Genomic DNA, 21,283 nt, shown 5'->3' with positions numbered 1-21,283 from the left:
ATTGGTGTGACAATCATGTATTAATGAAGTTCTTGTTCTCTTTATGAACGCAGAATCGGACAAAACAGCCAGTTTTAAAATGAGATTTTCAGAGAGAGTACTTCTGATCATTTGCTGTCGGTTGATGCAAAACTTTGGTGAAAAATTTAAATAAATGTTGTCCAAAAAATGTTGTTCGTCAATTTAGTTTTTCTGGAGAGTAAAAACCTGATATTGCGTTTAATTTTGGCCACTAGAATAGAATTGTTCAATAAGTTTACAGGTTTTTAATGTGGAAGTTGATTCGTTTGCAAAGTTGGAGGAGCGTCGGTTGATATTTTCAAGAAAATAATTGTTTCTGGTTTTATCTATGCTCTTCCTTAACTTTCATAAATTTGTAGCATTTTTAGGACCGATGGCAAATCAAATGGCAAAAATCTGCTGTATTTATCTGCATAAGTCAGAGTGAATTAAGCAAAACAGAGCAATTTTTTGACGAATAAAGTTTATGCAATTGTCTTTGCATAAGAAAACAATTTTGCAATCAGAAAAAGTAAAGAAAAAATATCAATCAAGTTTTTTTTCCAAAAAACCATCATAACATATTTATCATCGATTTTTTTCCTTGCTTCAAAACAGAACAAACGGTGTTCTGACTTTGCGTTGAATTTTGATTATCGTTGAACTTTTGTGTTATTGGTCCCAATCACGATTGGTTGGGATTATGAAATTTTGAACATAAAACGACGACATTAACCTTTTTCATATGCTATTCTCATTTATGCGCAATTCCAATCACATTTGGATTATTGGTTTATTTGTTTTGAAATGTTAGCACCGATTTACAACTTTATAAAATATGCGTATATTATAAACTGTAAATCGATACTAACATTTCACAACAAATGTACCGATAATCCAAATGTGATTGAAATTGCGCATAAATGTGAATAGCATATGAAAAAGGTTAATGTCGTCGTTTTATGTTCAAAATTTCATAATCCCAACCAATCATGATTGGGACCATTGACTCAAAGGTTGAACGATAATCAAAATCCAAAAAAAGTCAGAACACCGTTTGTGCGCTGAGACTTGATGTGTCGTTCTTTTAAGGTAACCATTGACAAGGTGAGCCGCTGATTTTTTTTTGTTATATAATGGTGATTACTTTTTGGTACTGATGAGATTTTTTAGTAATTGATGAAGACAAATCGAACAAATTATTCATATTAGGTTCGTACAAAAATTTGCATTACTAAGCTACTCGTATATCAAGGCAACGCGAATTCGAGCTGCCTTCGCAATTCGGGTCGGATCAATTTTGAGAACGAGATGAGTGGACACGCAATAAAAAGTTCAGCGTCTAATCTCTAGAGCGCCTATAATTTTTGTAGAACATGGCTAAATTGGCAATTTTCAAACCCCAGAACTTGTCTAATAAGGATTGCGGTAGAGTGTTTTCAAATTAAAATCAGAGAGTCTTCATCTTAGTCTTTCGAGCACTCTTATTTCGATAACCAATCCTGACCTGAATGAAAAACACTCAAGTACATATATGTTTTTTTTGAGAATCGGAACACAAGTAATTTTTTTATGAGGCAATTAACTTGAACCATATGTTTTCAAACGTGCTCAAAATTGTAGCTCAAAACAATTGTATTTTTCTATTCAAGGCTACAAGTGATACTCTTAGTCGCCAAAACGAAAACAAGGATAGCCGGTCACTGTGCAAATAGCACAGGATGTTCCGACCAAAGGATTTAAAAAACTGCAAAAAAATTTGTTTTTAATTTACTGTAGTTTTTTCTGCGTGGTGTAATGAAGGTTACTGACATAAAATTTTAATTTAGGCATATTCGACAATCATAGTAATAAAGGCGAGTTGGACAAAATTTTTGTCAAAAATTGACTGCCGAAATAAAAAAATATTTTAAAAAACTTCGAAAATATTTAAAAAAACATAAAATATTTTTTTTAAAAAATTTTAAAAATGCAAAATCAGAAAAACAAAACTTTTTCTTTCAAATCTTTTTGCGGAAATTTTTTTTACTTTTTTGAAGTTTTGGTTCTCAAAATGGAGCTAAAAACTATAAAAACTAGTTTTACTTGCCTTAAACTAATCTTAGAGCTCTAAATTTTTCAAAAGCTACAGGGTATTACTATAAAAAAGAAATGCATGCAAAAAATTGAAATAAGAAATTTGAAATTTTCCAAATTGAAATGTATTCATAATTTTAGTATCGAAAAACATTGAAAGGTTTTTGGTGATTTTCTAAATGTTTTTTTTTCCTGATTTCGATGTTTTTTGTGGGAAAAATTTTTTACACAGAGGCGAAGTCTAGCTTTGCATCACTTGTGAAACAATGAAAACGTAATTGAAAAAACAAGAAAAATTAAACAGAAAAAATAAATGAATCGGTTTTTTTATTACAAAAAACTAAGCCAGAAAAAGTACTTAATAAAAAAATCGAAAAAACATATTCTACAAAATTTTATAAATTTGTTTCAGATGATGCTCAAAAACAGCTCTAACAAGCATTGGAAATCTATGACCAAGATTCAACTAAAGCAAAAAAATTGCTCGACCCTCGCTCAGCCGAAAACAAAAACTGTAATTGTACAAAACTAAATTATTAAACTCTGAAGTGTACGATCCATCCCTCCTGAAACATTCAACAGCATACAGAAATGCGCCATTAAAACTAGGCAATATAAATTGACAAAACCGATACAAACCGAATTGAAAATATTTATTTAATTGAATATATATTCAAAATCAGAGTCTGTAAATTTACTAACTTCAAAACAATTTTTAATTTATGATAAACACTGGTTGAATTACAAACTAAGAAATCTAACTCTGAAAAAATGGTTTCAAACGCTTAACATTTAAAATAATTTGCATTTGGAAAAAAAACGGAAAATCAACCGACAGAAATTAGGACGAAACTTTTTTTCAATAAATAAATTTAATAAAATTAACTTTACTGAAAAATGAATAAGAAGCAGACAATATCAGCCTGCACGTAAAATTTGAATTTTGTTAAGAAATTTGTGCAGTAAAATGTGAATATGTAAGAAAAAATGTTTGAAGGAAAAAAATCTAGTTTCCGATTACAAGTCACTTACTCTCGCGAGTGAAACAAAAAAAGAAGTAAAATTGGCGTAATTTTTTATAAATCTAAAGAAAAGTTTCAACACCGGGGAATTTTTGAAGGATACTCAACTTGAGACTTGTGTTGACGTGTCGTCGAGCAGTTGTTAATATGAAATGTATCGTGGTATGACCAGTTCCAAAAGACTTATTTAGCACATGATTTACCGCATCTAAAAGAACAAACTTTTTGTGTTTTTGTGGTCTAAAATTTTGTCGGTAAAACCTTTTCATGGTAGCAACTAAATGTATTATGAATTGATTATAATCCATTGTTTTCCGCGAAATTGAAAATAAATAAAATCCATTTAAAATTCATTAAAGTTTTTTTCCAGTTCATGATTGTTTCTCATCCTGCAGGCATTAAATAGGCCCAAAGACTTTTGAATCGGTTTAATTTCAACTAATCAATTGTTGTGGTTCTCACCATTCCAATATAGTGAATTCAAGAAAAAATCTCCCGAAAGCACCTGAATATGTAAAAATCATTTTTCATCAATTTTTTTTATGAGCTGGAGCTGGTTCTTTCGGGTTTGCTGATGATTCATTTGACAAGTTCGTGATCTTTTGACCAAGCGTTATGCACGGGGGCGTAAAAAAAAATTCAGGAAATTTCGAGAAACTATTACTGGAGAAATTTTGATGTGGTAAATAAAAAAAGGAATAAAAAATGGACGAAAACTAGTGTTGCACAGAAAAAAGATTGAAAAATTGAACAGCATTTATCAAACAAACTAAGTTAAGACTGATCAAAAAAAATTGGCGTGCGTTTGCTTTTTTAGCCGCATCTGGATAGAGTGGGGAAAAATCAATAATCATTAAGTTTTCTAGTTCGTTTCTATACACGTGGGCAATGTTCAATTCGTTGACCTTTTTTTGCTTCAAATTGACAGATTTTGACGGGTAAACTTTGTATTCGTATGTGAGACAGTATTTTTTTCCACGCAAGAGCAGGTACCACAAACAATTTTGGACTATATTGAGTGATACAACATATTAAAGCAGTCTCAGTTATAATTCAAACTACTTTTAAAAGTTTCCAAAAACATACCCAGTGTCAAGAAAAACCAGTTTCAAATTTTCGGTTTTCGTCCCATGTCGACCAAATTAAGAGATGATAATTTGTTAAATTGGTCATTTAGGCTAACAAAACTTGATTTTCCTAGTCGAAACTAATTTTGAACCTTTTTAGTACTTCGCTGATGTAAAAAGTTCCAGCCCCACGAAATAAATTCAGTTCTAAAAACATTTTCAACGTTATCATAATGCAAAAATTTTTGACATGGGAAAATTTTTTTTTTAATTCCCAGCCCCCACATTTCAAATTTCATAGTTGTTTTAAGTTTTAAATTCTAGAACTTCTAAATGCATGATTTTACAAAGTGAAATATGAAGACAAAATCTGTTCACAATGGTTGTTTTGTTCACCATGCAAATTTTCTTTGCATTCTGACAACTATAAAACAGTTTTCAAAAGTTGAAATTCAAATTTGGGGGGGGGGGGAGAGGAAAAGAGCAAAAACAAATTATTGTGAACAGAATTGTTCTTCATACTGTGCATCGAAACATCATGAATTAAACTGGAATAACTAATAAAAGAACTATTAAAAAAATTCTAATATGTGAAAAAAGTGGACAAGATACAAAAAATAAGAAAAAGTTTGCTGAAAGAAAAAAAGGAATAACAGAAATGAGTTACAAAAATAAAGCCGCGCAAAAAAAAATCGAAGAGCAGATAATAACTCTATTTCAAATTTTGATTGTAGCATAGCAACTCGCATCTGAATAAAATGGGAAAAAGTTTTATTATAATGGAGTTTCTTTGTCAGTCTCTACAAACTTGAAAACTTTTCGATTATAATTGATTTTTACTAAATTTGTTCTCATTTTAAATAAAGGCGATATAAACGAGTTTAAATAGTTTATAAAGGACTTTTTTTTACTATAGATGCTGACAATGAAACTCAACTAAAACCAATCTTTATTCATGAAACCCCACTTCGAGTTCGTTAGCGCAATTTTTGTTTCGTTTTTATGTATTGGTGGACGAATAGTTTCCGACAGATTGCTCGGGCGGTTTCGCAGAACTTATAGACTTTGTTTGGATTGTGATGTGAGACAGATTATCAGGGCGGCAGATTGCACAAGGATCAAAAAGATACGACGAGTGTGTTGAAGAGTGTGGAGTTCCCGAAGAGTTTTCGGTCGAACTGTTAATAATATTTTAACCTTTGACCATTGCCTGCTTTACATTGACACAAAATATTGGATGACATCACAAAAATCTGTTGAAACTTGCATATCAAACATTATTTACGCATGCTTTTGTTCGATTATGCTACAATGTAAAATAAAATGAGTATGAAAGCTTTAAAAATCCAAGAAACATAATAATTCCAATCCATCGTTTTAGTAAAAATTAAGGTAAAAACGGTGGCATGTCAATGCTCCAACAGCCCAGGTTGACCAAAAATGCTTCTCATACAATTTTCATATATGGAAAAATGCTTACAGTTTTGTACCATTCCATACAAATAGAAGGTTGTAGAAACACATTACATTAAGCATTTTCTCATATATGGAAAATTGTATCATCACCATTTTTTGACTAGATGAAAATTGAGTTTTGGCATGCAAGAAAAACTCGAAGTTCGTCGCTTCAATTTAGATATGTCCGAACACAATAACCAAAGTTTTCTCTTTAACAAGAAAACCCATAGTTTAAGTGGCAGGAATCGCACAAGTGAACTGCATATGAGAGTTCATATGTTAAATATTGCTCAGATTCATAACTAGAAACCAAAACCTTTTGAATACGGCTAGAAAAAGTTTACTCCAAAACAAAAAATTGTGTTTGAAGGTTGTGGCCTTTTTTACAAAAAAAAAATTATCTTGTCATATGAAAACATGAAAAACCTCAATTTGGATTTACACAAAAATTTATTGTCAATTTTGATGCATTTGTAGAAAAAAATCAGTCTGGAAAACCTCAAAGTCAAAAATGCGCAAATGTTTACTCGCTAATTCATTTTCCGAGAAATTTTGTTATATGAAACTGTTTGGTTCATATGGAACTGTTTGGTTTGCGTTTATGAGTGCACTTAGGTATAAATGCACTTTTTGAGTTCAATTAAAATTCATCTGCTGAAAGTCACGTAAATAGCATTCTCCAAATACGAACGTGGAAAGGGCGCAGAAAACTTGAACAATTTTTAGTTTCGAAAGTGGACTTTAGTTTTTAGGTTTACCGCGGAATAAAAACTTTACCAATTGATCCATTTTTCTCTAGTTGGGTTCACGTTATCAAAAAAACGCCAGCCAGAAAGTGATCTAAAAATTCAGAGAGCTAAAAGGGCATCTATTTTTTTTTTGAAAATCGAAAGTTGAAATTTTTTCAAGAAAGTCACTGTTTTTTGAAAAAAAATTTTGTTCATTACTATTTTTCAAATCTTCAATTGGTTATTTTTTGTGTATGGAGGTCAATCTGGTTTGTCAGGCTGCCAAAATTATCGAGTGGTTAAGTTTGCCAAAAATGAGAGTTTCAGTTTGCCAAGTTTTCCGGTTTGATTGGCTGCATCCTTTCAAGCGCTAAGGGATTGCTGTTTGTATAAAGTTTTATTTTGTTTTTAACTGCTGCGATTTTTTGCTGCTTAAGTCTCACTTTTGTTTGTATAAGACGAAGGTTTCGTAAATTGAAGTGTAAGAATGATTTAAAATAACTCCTAGAATGGAGTTGCTTATTCTCTAATTACCCCTGTTGATTTCTGAAGATGTAATATAAACTCAGTTTAAAATAAAAACAAAGTTTTTCACGTTTTCGACAAACTGACAATTTAGAATTTTAAACACTCGACGTAGAAGCGTAGTGTTATTTATGGGGTGCATGTCTTTGGGCTAAAAAGTTTGGACTATTAATATTTTTGCAGCGAGGAACTTTGTACACAATTTTTTTTGCTTTCTTCGTCGTTTTTTTATTTGACCTTTAAAAAAACTTTAAAAAATAAGATTCGAGACTAAAATGTTAGAAGCTTCAAATGTATCAGATGTCATCAAGCGCGCAAATCTTTGCATAACTTCCCATCTAGATCTAACGAACTAAAAAAAACCAGCCGGTGCCGAAACTAGAACTCTTCGAAACCCAAAGGGAGCACCCATCATCTTTGTTTTTGAGTTATAGGTCCCAATATCAACCTCATATTAATAAAATAACTATATATAACTGAATTCTACGCGCCTCTATGGTCGATAATTGATCTATGCTACTCATTCTATTTTTTTATAAGTACGGTTCATGCTTTGGGTCTAACTTATATCAGTGCGTCAATTCTCGATTTAGTTTAAGAAAAACTGATTTGGGAGTTGAAATTGATTGATAAATGTTATTCCTCAAACATAAACTCGTGGGGACTTAGAACTTAGGGTCTCAAACTGGATACATAGGAGAAACTATGCTATAAAAAAAAGTTATTGGCTTAAATTGCACAAAAAAACATAGAATTTCAAAACCTAACAAAAAACACAGACATTAAAAACTCGAAACAAATTATTTTGGTAAAACACTTTTTGTTCCGGCTTTCGATACGAAAGTAACGGAAAATTTGTTCTCGGGGTGGGTTTTTTTTTCTTCAGACAAATTTCGACTTTTTAACTAGCCATTTTGGACGGAAATTTTTTTATATCATTCAAAAGCAATTGTTGTCCTGAGCTTAAATTCGAAAAGATATTTCACCTGTGACCATTTTGCGTAAAGTTATGGGGGTTTAAAGATTGCCATTTTGGCCAATTTGGGACAATTAACGCGCGATATATTTCGCGCTATTAACGCGTAAGCGGATTTTTAATCCGTCTTAAAAATCGTTCCAAATTGACTGAAAGAAGCTTACTTGCCATAATTGATTTGTTACAAGGAGCGAAATCTATCCTGTTGTACTTTATATGGCGTGTGGGTTGATGATTTTCATAAAAAATTTTCAAATTTTAGAAAAAAAAATTTTCATCACATTTTATTACATTTATTTTTTTGTTTTACTGCTCCATAAACCTCAAAAGGCAGTCGGAACATTTAAGGCTTGGCCTTAATACGAGCAGTCTTGTTGGTCCGACTTTCGATACGACAATAACGGAATATTTGTGCTCGGGTTGGTTTTTTTCTCTTCAGACAAATTTCGACTTTTTAACTAGCCATTTTTGAGGAAATTTTTTTTATATCATTCGAAAGGTATTGTTGTCCTGAGCTTAAGTTTGAAAAGATATTTCACCTGTGATCAATTTTTATAAAGTTATAAAGATTAAATTTTTTTATTTTATTTTATTTCATATAATTTTTCTATGTTATTACTGCTGCTCCATAAACCTTAAAAGGCAGTCGGAACATTCAGGGCTTCGCCCTGATGCGAGCAGTCTTGTCTATTTTGTGTTTATGTGATAGACTCTCTTTGACTACTTTGGATGCAAATTGTAGTTCGCATTCCAATATATAGCTCATTTTATGAAAATGGTTAGAAAACAGAACAATGCATTTGATTTTGGGGTGACAATTGAATAGAATACTGGAAAAAAAACAAGTGTTCCACTACTTACAATATTGCCTATTTGTTCCTTTCAAGGTTCTCTTTCACAAGATTTGCTAATGAGAAAAAAAACAACGTTTTTGTAAACACAGACGCACGTTTTGATTAGTGTAAAACATAAAACTTCCAAATCCAGTTAACTTTTTTGTGATAGAGACTGACTATGTTTAGACAGCTAGGCTACATAGCTTTTCATAGATCCTCTGCGAATCGCAGAAACCTAAATTGTTATTATAGCTGCCAGATGTGTCATTCTCTTTCCAAGAAAATGAATCATTTATAGGTTGCAGAATGCTGAAAAGTAGCAATAATTGAGTTCCACATAGTCCACGGTTATCTTGCATGTTTTCTCCAAGGAAGCAGGAGTGCTGGATCATTCTGGAATTTTCTGCTCAGCTTGGCGATACTCAAAAACAATACCAAAAAGGAGGGATGTTCGCTATGGTTATTGGTCGAAACCTATCAAACTGAAAAACCAAGTTTTTCATCCGTTGCCTTAACTGTCTTTTTTATTGCGCTGCCAGTATTTTGATTTGACGGACCCCAGCGCTCTCACAAACCGATGATCTCCAAAATCATGGTTAATTGATGATCATTTTATGAGTCATTTATCTGAAAATCATTTTTGCATATCTTGTTCATTTATCTTCGTTTTCTTCCTTTTGTGTTACGGGATACATTTTCCTTCTTTTATGCAAAAACTATTATGGTCCTCCTTAGCTATTTTTGAGCCGGTCCATTTTTGTATCGTTCATTTACTCGCTTGTTTTGCATGAAGCACTTAACAACGATATAGACAAAAGAAAAAATCTCGTCTCAACGTGTTCAAATTAAAATACGGTGGTTCGCTTGTTTGTTGTCGAGTTTTTACCTTTTTAAAACCACTTGATAATTTGTTTGTATAAAATATACCGATTATGGCAAGAAATTACAGCCATTAAAATACAAAGGGGCCAATGCTTAAGACCTGATCGGCATGTTTAAAAACTGGCAACGTGGAACGCGCAGTAACGCAGCACGTTTTGAATCTCTAAAAATATTATTATACATGGATTAATCGTCTGCTTTATTTATTCGTGTTTGGCTTTGTTTTGGCAACTCCATACCAACGATCACGCTCTTTTTCACGCGTTCTTTCAGAGCTGCACGCTCAAACGCCATTTTTATTATTTCAATCTCCTCGCTAGAACTCAGTTGATCAAAATTTAGACGTTTCTCTAAAAAGAAACCCCCAAAACACAGATAACTCAAAATGCGTGAATGTATCTCGATCCATGTTGGCCAGGCCGGTGTCCAGATCGGTAATGCCTGTTGGGAGTTGTACTGCCTCGAGCACGGAATCCAACCCGATGGTCAGATGCCCAGCGACAAGACCATCGGAGGCGGTGATGATTCGTTCAACACCTTCTTCAGTGAGACCGGTGCCGGCAAACACGTCCCCAGAGCTGTCTTCGTCGACTTGGAACCCACAGTCGTCGACGAGGTCCGAACTGGAACCTACCGACAGCTGTTCCACCCGGAACAACTGATGACCGGAAAGGAAGACGCCGCCAACAACTACGCCAGAGGCCACTACACCGTCGGCAAGGAGATGATCGACATCGTCCTGGACAGACTCCGAAAGCTGGCTGACCAGTGTACCGGACTCCAGGGATTCCTGATCTTCCACTCCTTCGGAGGTGGTACCGGATCTGGATTCACCTCCTTGTTGATGGAGCGTCTGTCCGTCGACTACGGAAAGAAGTCCAAGCTCGAGTTCGCAGTCTACCCGGCTCCTCAGATCTCGACCGCTGTTGTTGAGCCCTACAACTCGATCTTGACCACTCACACAACTCTTGAGCACTCGGACTGTGCTTTCATGGTCGACAACGAAGCCATCTACGATGTGTGCCGACGAAACTTGGACATCGAGCGACCCACATACACCAACTTGAACAGACTCATCGCTCAGATCGTCTCTTCAATCACCGCGTCTCTCCGATTCGATGGTGCCTTGAACGTCGACTTGACTGAGTTCCAGACCAACTTGGTGCCCTACCCTCGAATCCACTTCCCCTTGGCCACCTACGCTCCAGTCATCTCGGCCGAGAAGGCATACCACGAGCAGTTGACTGTCGCCGAGATCACCAACGCTTGCTTCGAGCCCGCCAACCAGATGGTGAAGTGTGATCCCCGACACGGAAAGTACATGGCTTGTTGTCTGCTGTACCGAGGAGATGTCGTCCCCAAGGATGTCAACGCCTCGATCGCCACCATCAAGACCAAGAGGACTATCCAGTTCGTCGACTGGTGTCCCACCGGATTCAAGGTCGGAATCAACTACCAGCCCCCGACTGTCGTGCCGGGAGGTGACTTGGCCAAGGTGCAGCGAGCCGTCTGCATGTTGAGCAACACCACCGCCATCGCCGAGGCCTGGGCTCGATTGGACCACAAGTTCGACTTGATGTACGCCAAGAGAGCTTTCGTCCATTGGTACGTCGGAGAGGGTATGGAGGAGGGAGAGTTCTCCGAGGCCCGTGAGGATCTGGCTGCCCTGGAGAAGGACTACGAAGAAGTCGGAGTTGACTCCGTCGAAGGCGAGGGCGAGGAGGAGGAGGGAGAGGAATACTAGGCGGATCGGATTGGCTGAAATTTAAGAATAAACATTCTGGTTGATTAATGATTGTGTTCATTTGATGCATCTTGATATTGATCTGCATTCTTAAAGAGAAAACATAAACCTGCACTCTTTTTCGCTACCGTTCTTGAGCTAATTTGAAAAAGAATAGTTAGACCGGTGAAATAGACGTAGAGAATCTGAGAGGTAAAAATCGATGCCAAAAAGGTTGGAATAAATTGCAATATTTTTTAGATCTAAGAAAAGAAATGACTTCTCCAGAAAAACTGCGCTTCCGAATTTTTGTGAAAGTTATATAATTACAGCTAAACGAAAATGCGAGTCAGTTGAAACAAAACCTGAAAAATCAGATAGAAACAACGCCTGTAAGGGTTCACTGTTTGTTCATCGAAGTATTTGTATCAGGTGCATCATAATCTGTGCGCACTGCGTGAGATGCCATATTTCTCAGTAAGGAAAATAACCAAAATCACTTCAAGTTCCTAGCCATAATAGTTATAATAATAATAAAAATAAATTGTTTCCAAACGATATCTAGTTATAGAGTTATTTATAAAAATTTACTAATACAAATTGGAATCGTTTGGGAGAACACCTTAAAGCCAGCACGGCCCGTTTTCAGGTGTCGCATTAAGCGGAAAACAAAAAAAATAGTTGTAAGCTGGTTCCTCGCCTTGTTAGTAGACTGTCTTAAGCCACCTAGTCAAACTCAGAGGCAAGTTGGGTTGGCAGCGTGCAACTGAAACCCAAAAATTGTCCACGAAGTATTTCTAAATATGTAACAAGATTCTTAAGATTTTGATTTTGCGAAAGGTCTTAAAGAAAAACTTTTGATCACAGATTTTCTAGCAAACATACGCTGGGTTAAGGAAGTCTTAGTTTTCCCCCTTTTGTAATAATTTTCTTTGTCGCAAAACATTTCAAAACTTTAAATGCCGTAACAAGATAATGTTTTCGGTGTTTCGTCTTTCAAAATCTGCTTCTGTTTTCGAAAAAAAATTTCCCATAGCTTAAAAATCTTATTATCCACAGCTCGAGAAGAAAAAATCAACAATCTTTACATATTACCCCAAAAACGAATACAGTCTGTGACAGTAATTTGCTCAAAAGAAGTTTAGTATTATTCAAAAAGAAAATTGGAAACCATAGTTGAATTCACAAGACTTTCAGGCATTTTATTAGATAATTTTTGGAATCAAAATCGCGACTTGAGGGGAGGGGTTTTAAGAAACACGATATTTGACGGCCAGCGAGCTTTCTTAGAGGTGGTCAAGCAAGAAAATTCAGGTGCAACAATCACATAATTGTGTCACCGTCTTAAAATTACTGTTTTTTGGCGTCCAAAATTTCATTCGAATAGTTTTAAAATTAGTCGACATGGAAAAAACATAACAATTTTGGAGGGGAAAATATTTTCTCAACAAAACGCAAGAAGTATAGATGACCACTGTTTTTGCTTGAAAATTGCTGTTTTGACCACAAAAGCGTAATTCGTAAAATTTTAATATTTGGTTGAAGAACAATTGGCGGGCTGTAGAACGATTATACTATTTTTCTGGAGTGAAAATCATTTTCAGTAGATTTCGGGAAAATTAGATCATGGTTACGTTTGTAGAGCAATATCTCGCGCAAAAATTATTGTATTAATCGAAAAAATTGTCGCGTTGGTCAAACAAAATGGATTTGCGAAACTAACAATAATGAAGGAACCTTAGGGGAAAATGCACCCAGAACGACAAGGCTGAGGTCACTTTATGCACATTCCGTGATACCTTTTAAAAATTAGGGTCTATTACAACTGGAATAACTTGAAAAATGGCAAGTAACTTTGTATTTGAGTGTTGTTTTAGTTTTTTTTGTTGTTTTTTTTTGTTGCGACCATCTGAAAAATAGGGAGGAACGATGTATTCGGGTGTGTTTGAGTTTTTTTCCATGAAAAATCAACTACCACAAATAATCATCGAAGAGAATTGCGTCATACATCTTATTAAAGCTCTTGTAGTCGTAATTCGAACTTTAGAAAACTTTTTTAAAATCCCAGTGTCGAGAAAACTGGTTTGAACATTTGATTTTTCTTCTTAGTTCGAGCGAATAAAGCGATTAAACTTCGACTTATTTTAATGGCTTAAAAGCTTAAAATTGCTTTACTTAAGTCGTAAGAACTTAGATTAATTTTCAAAGTTCTTAAGTCTTTGTATTTGTATTTGAGTGTTGTTTTAGTTTTTTGTTGTTTTTTTTTGTTGCGACCGTCTGAAAAATAGGCAGGAACGATGTATTCGGGTGTGTTTGAGTTTTTTTCCATGAAAAATCAACTAACACAAATAATCATCGAAGAGAACTGCGTCATACATCTTATTAAAGCTCTTGTAGTCGTAATTCGAACTTTAGAAAACTTTTTTAAAATCCCAGTGTCGAGAAAACTGGTTTGAACATTTGATTTTTCTTCTTAGTTCGAGCGAATAAAGCGATTAAACTTCGACTTATTTTAATGGCTTAAAAGCTTAAAATTGCTTTACTTAAGTCGTAAGAACTTAGATTAATTTGAGTGATGACATTACTTTTTTGAGTATTTCAGCGCTTTTTTGGAATCAAAAAGTTCAGATATTCGAAAACTGCAAAAAAAATGAAAAACTTTTCAAATTTTTTTTAAATTTTTTGTTTGTTTTTCTTGTTGTTTTTTTTACTGTCAAACATGCATAAGCTTTACTTTTTTGTGAAGATCTTTTTACCACACCACGCCGAAAAAACGACACAAACTTGAAAAAAAGTGTTTTTTTTAACTCTACTCGGAACATTCTGAGCTACTTGCACAGTAGCCGGCTATCCCTGCTTCTTTTTCTATTTGTTTTCTTCTCAAACTTAAGTACCATAAATATTTATGAGAAAGAGTTGAGTGATATTAAAGTCCTTTTATTCGTGATTCGAAGACTATTAAAAAAAATACAAAAAATCGTCGAGAAAAACAGGTTTAAAATTTGTAATTTTTGGTCCAAAAGCGGGCAGATGTAAGCAAACAGGCTTACAATAGCTTTTTTGTTTATTTTAGACCGTGAAAACAAATTTATACTCAAACAAAATTGTATTCAAACTTTTTTAGCGCCCTTTTAAAGAATTTCAGCAAAAAAAAATTGAAAAATTTTTTTGAATTCTTTTGATGAATTTTAGTTTTCTTAGTCATTATTCTACTAAAGTCTTGTCAAGTTCGCATATTTCACTATTACTGTCGAAAATTCAGAAATTCCAGTTTTTGCTCTGAAATTTTTGTGACATCACGAAGAAAAAAAACGACACTAATTTGAAAAAACCCTTTATTTTTTTTGTGGTTGATGGTCGGAAAATTGTGTGCTACTTGCACAGTAACCGCCTATCCCTGGGATATTTTTTATATTTTAGATGCAAATTTTCACAATTTGAGTACCAGAAATTGTTTACAAATTTATCAATTTAAGTTTACCTTTTTACATAGTTGGTTGACAATATTGTCCAATCTATAGCATATATTATAATCCAAATTCTAAATATCATAATTCCTCATGATCAGCGCACAATTATAAAATACAATGCGACGAATTAATAAAACGAGAAAATGAGCTCGTGATCATCATGGACAAAAAAGAAACAGCTGGAAATTTGAAATTGATACAAATCATTTGTTCAACGGGATCCACATTCATCATCCGCTTAATTCTTGCTGTTTGGGTTTAAATTTACACTAGTCAATTTTAAAAAACCAGGCAGCTGTGAATCTACTTTATTTATGCAATTCGGGTCTTTTTACTCAATCCGCCCGAATTTCTTAATTTTGCGATTTGTGATATTCAATGTAAAACTGCAGAGAACAAAACACTGATTGCGCTGGTTTGAATAATTCAAATGTGATCATTTTCTTCATTAGCCGATTTCTAACTCGGCCGAATTTCCATCAGATGGATGTGAAGGTTCAAATTTTTTCTGGAGCTAATTTTTATTTGTTTGCCGGCCCGTGTGCCTTCAGGGACCGAGCAGCGCCTAGATCTGAGTTTTGTCAACTTGCCGAATGTTTTGAAAAATTTTGGTTTCAGTGTAATGTTGTTTACCAACAATCAAGACAATCAATTAAGTAATAATCAGATAAAAAAGATTCTTCTGGCTTTACCGCTGAGACTATCTAGAAACAGACTCAGTTATAAAAATCTTACTAGAGATGAACTGGAGATGAGATGAAACTTGCCCATATGGAAGAAGCAGTTTTCAACGAATTTCATAAAGCTCAGGATATTGTCATTTTCAAACAAGGATAGTATATTGAGCGTGAACTTGCCAACTATGTTCACGCGCAAGTAGCACAAAATTTGTGACCGCAACAAATTTAAAATGAAAAATCCGAGGAAATGTTTTCGAATTTTTCAATGTTCGGTCATGCCGATCGTATTCGTGGTACTTGATTTTAGGTGAAAATTAAAAAAAAACACGCCCGAACAGTTCTTTCCCCGAACAGTTCCTTTTAGTGGTCGGAACATTAATATCTAAGGGAAAAATCCAGCATCTCCAATCTTTGAGAGAAAAACACTTCGATTTCTAGTTTGACTTATTTTCGAATCAAACGAAAGCATTCAACAAACTAGAGACAAAAATCTTAATTTCCGTACATAAATACAAAACCCAAAAATAAGACACTTCAAGATGACTACCCAATTTATTGAAATCGGAAGTTTTATTTACAGCATATACCTTTTATATTTTATTTTCTATTCTTATATTTTACCACAAATTACTTTCAGATCATGAGACTACCAACCAAAACATTATACAATAAGCAATAAGGACAAAATTTTCCATGATTAAGTTCACAAAAGACAGTTCAATGGATGTTTTCCAGCTCGTGTCTCGTATGTATTATACGTCAGATCAGCTCATGTAGCCTGGAAGCTTCATACCAATAAATACTCGACTGAGGAAGAAGCTAATCAACACCATTGCTGCACCTGTGAATATGAGAAGAGTGCGCGACAGTCTGTTCAAATTTGCCCCGTTGCTCTTGTCCAGGATTATGAATCCAAATCCGCCAGCAGTGAACAGAAAGCTAGCTGCCAGTCCTTCCATGATATACTGGCCATTGATACGATATGGCATAAATGCTACCTAAAAAAACATACATAAACTTGGAGTGAATACGAACTTGAATTAAATATGGTTTCGGATACGCACCGGTTTAGTATGCCCTGTGTGAGGATCCGTTGTTTGCCCGATGCTTGGAGGTTCCACAATTACGTCATAAATTATCCCTGAACATTCAAAACAATTTGTCAAACGTACAATCAATTTTTCTGTTTAAAATCAAGTTAATAATAACCTTCTCTCCAAACAATGTTTGAGCAATTTAAGCCGTTTTTCAGTATAAACTGGAAGTAGGGTTTCATCTTGAAACTAATTTTTTCTAAAGTTTTCACTCCAATTTTTCACGAATGATTTCTTTCCGCTGAGAAATTCGTTCCTGTTCATCAAGTTTTCGGATTCAGTTCAACTATGCGGAAACTTCGTTTTTCGTGACCTATACAGTTTTGCTGTTCGATTGTGGAATTTTAACAAAGGAAATGAGTTGAATTTGAGAAATCAAAAATCAAACCACTAAAGAATAAATTTGAGCCTAAACAAATTATAGAACTTTTCCTTTAAACGAAAAAAAAACATTTATATAAGAGGCCGAACTACGTTCATCGACTCTTGAAAAATTTCCAGCAATTCCTAGCATCTGTTCTTTCGATTCAATCCTTTATTATAACTTTTTTAATCAAAAAAATAGGGCAACACCACTTCAGCGGAGAACATTCACAAAACATATTCTTTCAATCAAACCTTTAACCTCAGATTTGGCAGGGTATTTTTTTGAAATATCAAAAAATTTCCAAATTGGACAATTACTATGGCCATAACTTTTTTAACGAACATTTGGGCACAGCCATTAATGCGATGAAGATTCCTGAAACTGGCTTTTACGATTGGACCCTTTATCAAAGATTTTGCAAAGAAAACTTGGAAAAAAAGTAGAAATATCTAAAAAACGGTCAAACATTTAAAAACTTCCATTTCCTCGACAAAGTAGATATTGGAAAAAAAATTGCAAAAAACTTTCTGAAGCGTCTCAAAAATAACAATAACACACAGCCGAAGCTGCGCATTGCGAAAAACTAGCGAGAGCACGACAAAAAAGCAGCTTTTCAAACTTGAAAAATAAACAGTAGAAATAAGTCTCGAACTAATATGACTTTCCTACGTATTCGTATTCGAACCTGCGACCTCGAGATTTGCAGTATCACACCCTTCCCTCTCAACCGCACGCTTAACAATTGGCAAACACTAGCCACAAACAAAGCAGAGTACAATTTTGCTGATTGTTTTTTTGATATTTTCATCTACAAATTGGTCAATCTTTTCGAGCCACCCTCATTTCAAAATTTTGAATGAACAACGAAATTTTGAGTCAGTGACTATTTTGCCAAAACTTGAAAAGTTAGCAACAGACTCCATAAAAACTCTCAAAGCAAGTCAATTGAATGAATTTAATTAGCTAGACTAACACTTAATGAAAATTCAACCACGTTTGTGTTCAAAACATTTTTTTGAACACAAACGATTTTTAGACAAACGCTCTCTTTATTATTTTACACTGACTGGAAGCTTGTTTTTTAGTATTTTCTTTGACTTTGAATCTGTAGCTGACTTCTTATTTTCTAGCAACACATTCACTTTGAGACTAAATTTTAACACAGAGGCGAAGTTGCACTTCGCATACACAAGCAAAAACATGACCGATAACGCTACTGTGAAAAACTGAATGACTTAAACTTTGAGTGTACAAAATTTTTTAGGTGACGCGCGCCAAATATGATGCATTAGCAGTACCAGTCAAATTGAAAAAAAAAATACCGACTAACATGCCTCAAATTATAGAGTAGTCTATGGAGCAGTAATAACATGAAAAAACTAAATGTAATAAAAAAGAAATTAATTTTTTTTCAAAAAAATTTGATATTTTTTGTGAAAATCATCACCCCACAAGCCATATTAAAGTGATCAATTTCGCTCCTATTACGCCATATAAAGTACAAAAAGGATAGATTTCGCTACTTGTAACAAATCAATTATGGCAAATAAGCTTCCTTCAACCAATTTGGAACGATTTCTAAGACGGATTGTATCTCCGCGAAATATATCGCGCCTTAATTGTTCCAAATTGACAATTTTTAAACCCCCACAATTTTACGAAAAATGATCAAAGGTGAAATTTCTTTCCAAATTTTAGCTCAGGACAACAATACTTTTAAAATGATATAAAAAGATCCCGTCAAAAATGGCTAGTTAAAAAGTCAGAAATTGGTCTGAAGAAAAACGAGCACAATTATTCCGTTACTTTCGTTTTGAAAGTCGGAACAACAATAGTCTGTGTTGAAAACCTTAGCATTGGCTGTACTTAATAGCTGGTTATTGATCAGAACGAACACTTTCAAAATGGACACATTTTATCGCAGCAATATTTGCGACTTAGGTTGGAAAAAAAACTAGTTCATACTATAACACAACCATTGATTGTGTAAAAAAGGTCATTATTGAATTAGAACCAGGGATGCTCAAAAAACCAGTCGCTGATCGTTCCCGCAGAATTGAATGTATTGCCAACTTCACAAACGTCATCTTTACCAAAGATTCCTTCGACAAACTGAGTTAGTCATGTGAGCTTTAGATTAAAAAGTCTTAGAAAATTGGTCGACTAACTAAACACATTTACTTTAAACAAACATTCACACAGAGGCGAAGCCTAACTTTGCAAACACAATGAAGAATACGACAAGATGCAGCTCAGACTAACACTTAATGAAAATTCAACCACGTTTGTGTTCAAAACATTTTTTTGAACACAAACGATTTTTAGACAAACGCTCTCTTTATTATTTTACACTGACTGGAAGCTTGTTTTTTAGTATTTTCTTTGACTTTGAATCTGTAGCTGACTTCTTATTTTCTAGCAACACATTCACTTTGAGACTAAATTTTAACACAGAGGCGAAGTTGCACTTCGCATACACAAGCAAAAACATGACCGATAACGCTACTGTGAAAAACTGAATGACTTAAACTTTGAGTGTACAAAATTTTTTAGGTGACGCGCGCCAAATATGATGCATTAGCAGTACCAGTCAAATTGAAAAAAAAAATACCGACTAACATGCCTCAAATTATAGAGTAGTCTATGGAGCAGTAATAACATGAAAAAACTAAATGTAATAAAAAAGAAATTAATTTTTTTTCAAAAAAATTTGATATTTTTTGTGAAAATCATCACCCCACAAGCCATATTAAAGTGATCAATTTCGCTCCTATTACGCCATATAAAGTACAAAAAGGATAGATTTCGCTACTTGTAACAAATCAATTATGGCAAATAAGCTTCCTTCAACCAATTTGGAACGATTTCTAAGACGGATTGTATCTCCGCGAAATATATCGCGCCTTAATTGTTCCAAATTGACAATTTTTAAACCCCCACAATTTTACGAAAAATGATCAAAGGTGAAATTTCTTTCCAAATTTTAGCTCAGGACAACAATACTTTTAAAATGATATAAAAAGATCCCGTCAAAAATGGCTAGTTAAAAAGTCAGAAATTGGTCTGAAGAAAAACGAGCACAATTATTCCGTTACTTTCGTTTTGAAAGTCGGAACAACAATAGTCTGTGTTGAAAACCTTAGCATTGGCTGTACTTAATAGCTGGTTATTGATCAGAACGAACACTTTCAAAATGGACACATTTTATCGCAGCAATATTTGCGACTTAGGTTGGAAAAAAAACTAGTTCATACTATAACACAACCATTGATTGTGTAAAAAAGGTCATTATTGAATTAGAACCAGGGATGCTCAAAAAACCAGTCGCTGATCGTTCCCGCAGAATTGAATGTATTGCCAACTTCACAAACGTCATCTTTACCAAAGATTCCTTCGACAAACTGAGTTAGTCATGTGAGCTTTAGATTAAAAAGTCTTAGAAAATTGGTCGACTAACTAAACACATTTACTTTAAACAAACATTCACACAGAGGCGAAGCCTAACTTTGCAAACACAATGAAGAATACGACAAGATGCAGCTCTAGAAAGTACAATAAGAAAAATAGAAATAAGCCTCCAATTAGTGAAAATTCGGCTAGGTCTAGGATTTGATCTGCGACCTACTGCAATCTATAGACTTTGATTCTCAAGAAAACCCACTCTGCCACCTAACCACCGACAAACACTAGTCACGAAGTAAGCAGCTACATATGCTACTAAATTGCCAAAGCATTTCAGCAAAAATGGCATCAAATCAAATAGACACAATTTTGCAAGCAATAATTTGGAATATAACAAATTGAAGGCATCCACAAAAATTTTGCATGTAACAAATCGCGAAGCATAAAGTCACATTATGTATAAATTGTGCATTTCACAAACTTGCGAGATATATTGAGTAAGAAAATTTCTGAAATCGAGTTTTTTTTTACTGTCATGTTGCTTAAAACAAATAGCTTTTTTCGGTTCATTTGAATAAAAGAAAAATGCATCAACTGTGTTAACTTATTACTCTTCGAATGTCAAAGCACATGTTATCAAAAAGCTGTTAGGTGCCCCGAAAGTGGCACCAAAATTTGCGACTCAGGTTAGAACACAAAGAAGGTTTAACAATCAATTATATAATTACCACAACAAACACCGAATACAAAACAAACAACAAATGTGGGATGAACCATTGAGGATTGAAAAGATAGGGGGAATGCACTAACAGCAAAGGAACAAAGGAGCACCAGAATTGGGAAGGCAAAAACGTAATAAACTGCACAAGACTAGATGGCCCGACTGACAATCATAGTGGCGTTTCCTCTCATGAGGCACACTGAGAGGCTCTGGAGAAGGCGAACTGGGGCAACACGAGCGTCACGTGAACCAGAAC

The 21,283-nt window shown here is 34.3% G+C and overlaps 2 protein-coding genes across 2 annotated transcripts in view; one reads left to right on the top strand and one right to left on the bottom strand.

Annotated features, from left to right (window-relative positions):
- The first annotated feature begins 9,857 nt into the window (after positions 1 to 9,857).
- LOC134851586 (tubulin alpha-1D chain-like) lies at positions 9,858 to 11,428 on the top strand. The gene has a single exon (XM_063867729.1). The coding sequence runs from the start codon at positions 9,956 to 9,958 to the stop codon at positions 11,312 to 11,314; it is 1,359 nt and encodes a 452-aa protein (XP_063723799.1). The 5' UTR covers positions 9,858 to 9,955; the 3' UTR covers positions 11,315 to 11,428.
- Positions 11,429 to 15,921: 4,493 nt separating this feature from the next.
- LOC134852180 (oligosaccharyltransferase complex subunit ostc-like) overlaps positions 15,922 to 21,283 on the bottom strand; it is a 506,030-nt gene continuing 500,668 nt past the window's right edge. The window contains exons 3-4 of the mRNA XM_063868492.1: positions 16,508 to 16,584; positions 15,922 to 16,441 (exon numbers count right to left, since the gene is read on the bottom strand). Coding sequence (XP_063724562.1) covers positions 16,208 to 16,441; positions 16,508 to 16,584 — 311 coding nt within the window. The 3' untranslated portion in view covers positions 15,922 to 16,207. The remainder of the gene's footprint in view (positions 16,442 to 16,507; positions 16,585 to 21,283) is intronic.

This window comes from Symsagittifera roscoffensis, chromosome 7, assembly GCF_963678635.1.
Source record: "Symsagittifera roscoffensis chromosome 7, txSymRosc1.1, whole genome shotgun sequence".
Lineage (NCBI taxonomy): Eukaryota > Metazoa > Xenacoelomorpha > Acoela > Convolutidae > Symsagittifera > Symsagittifera roscoffensis.
Note: the sequence above shows the minus strand (reverse complement) of the source record. Positions and strands in the feature narration are given on the sequence as shown.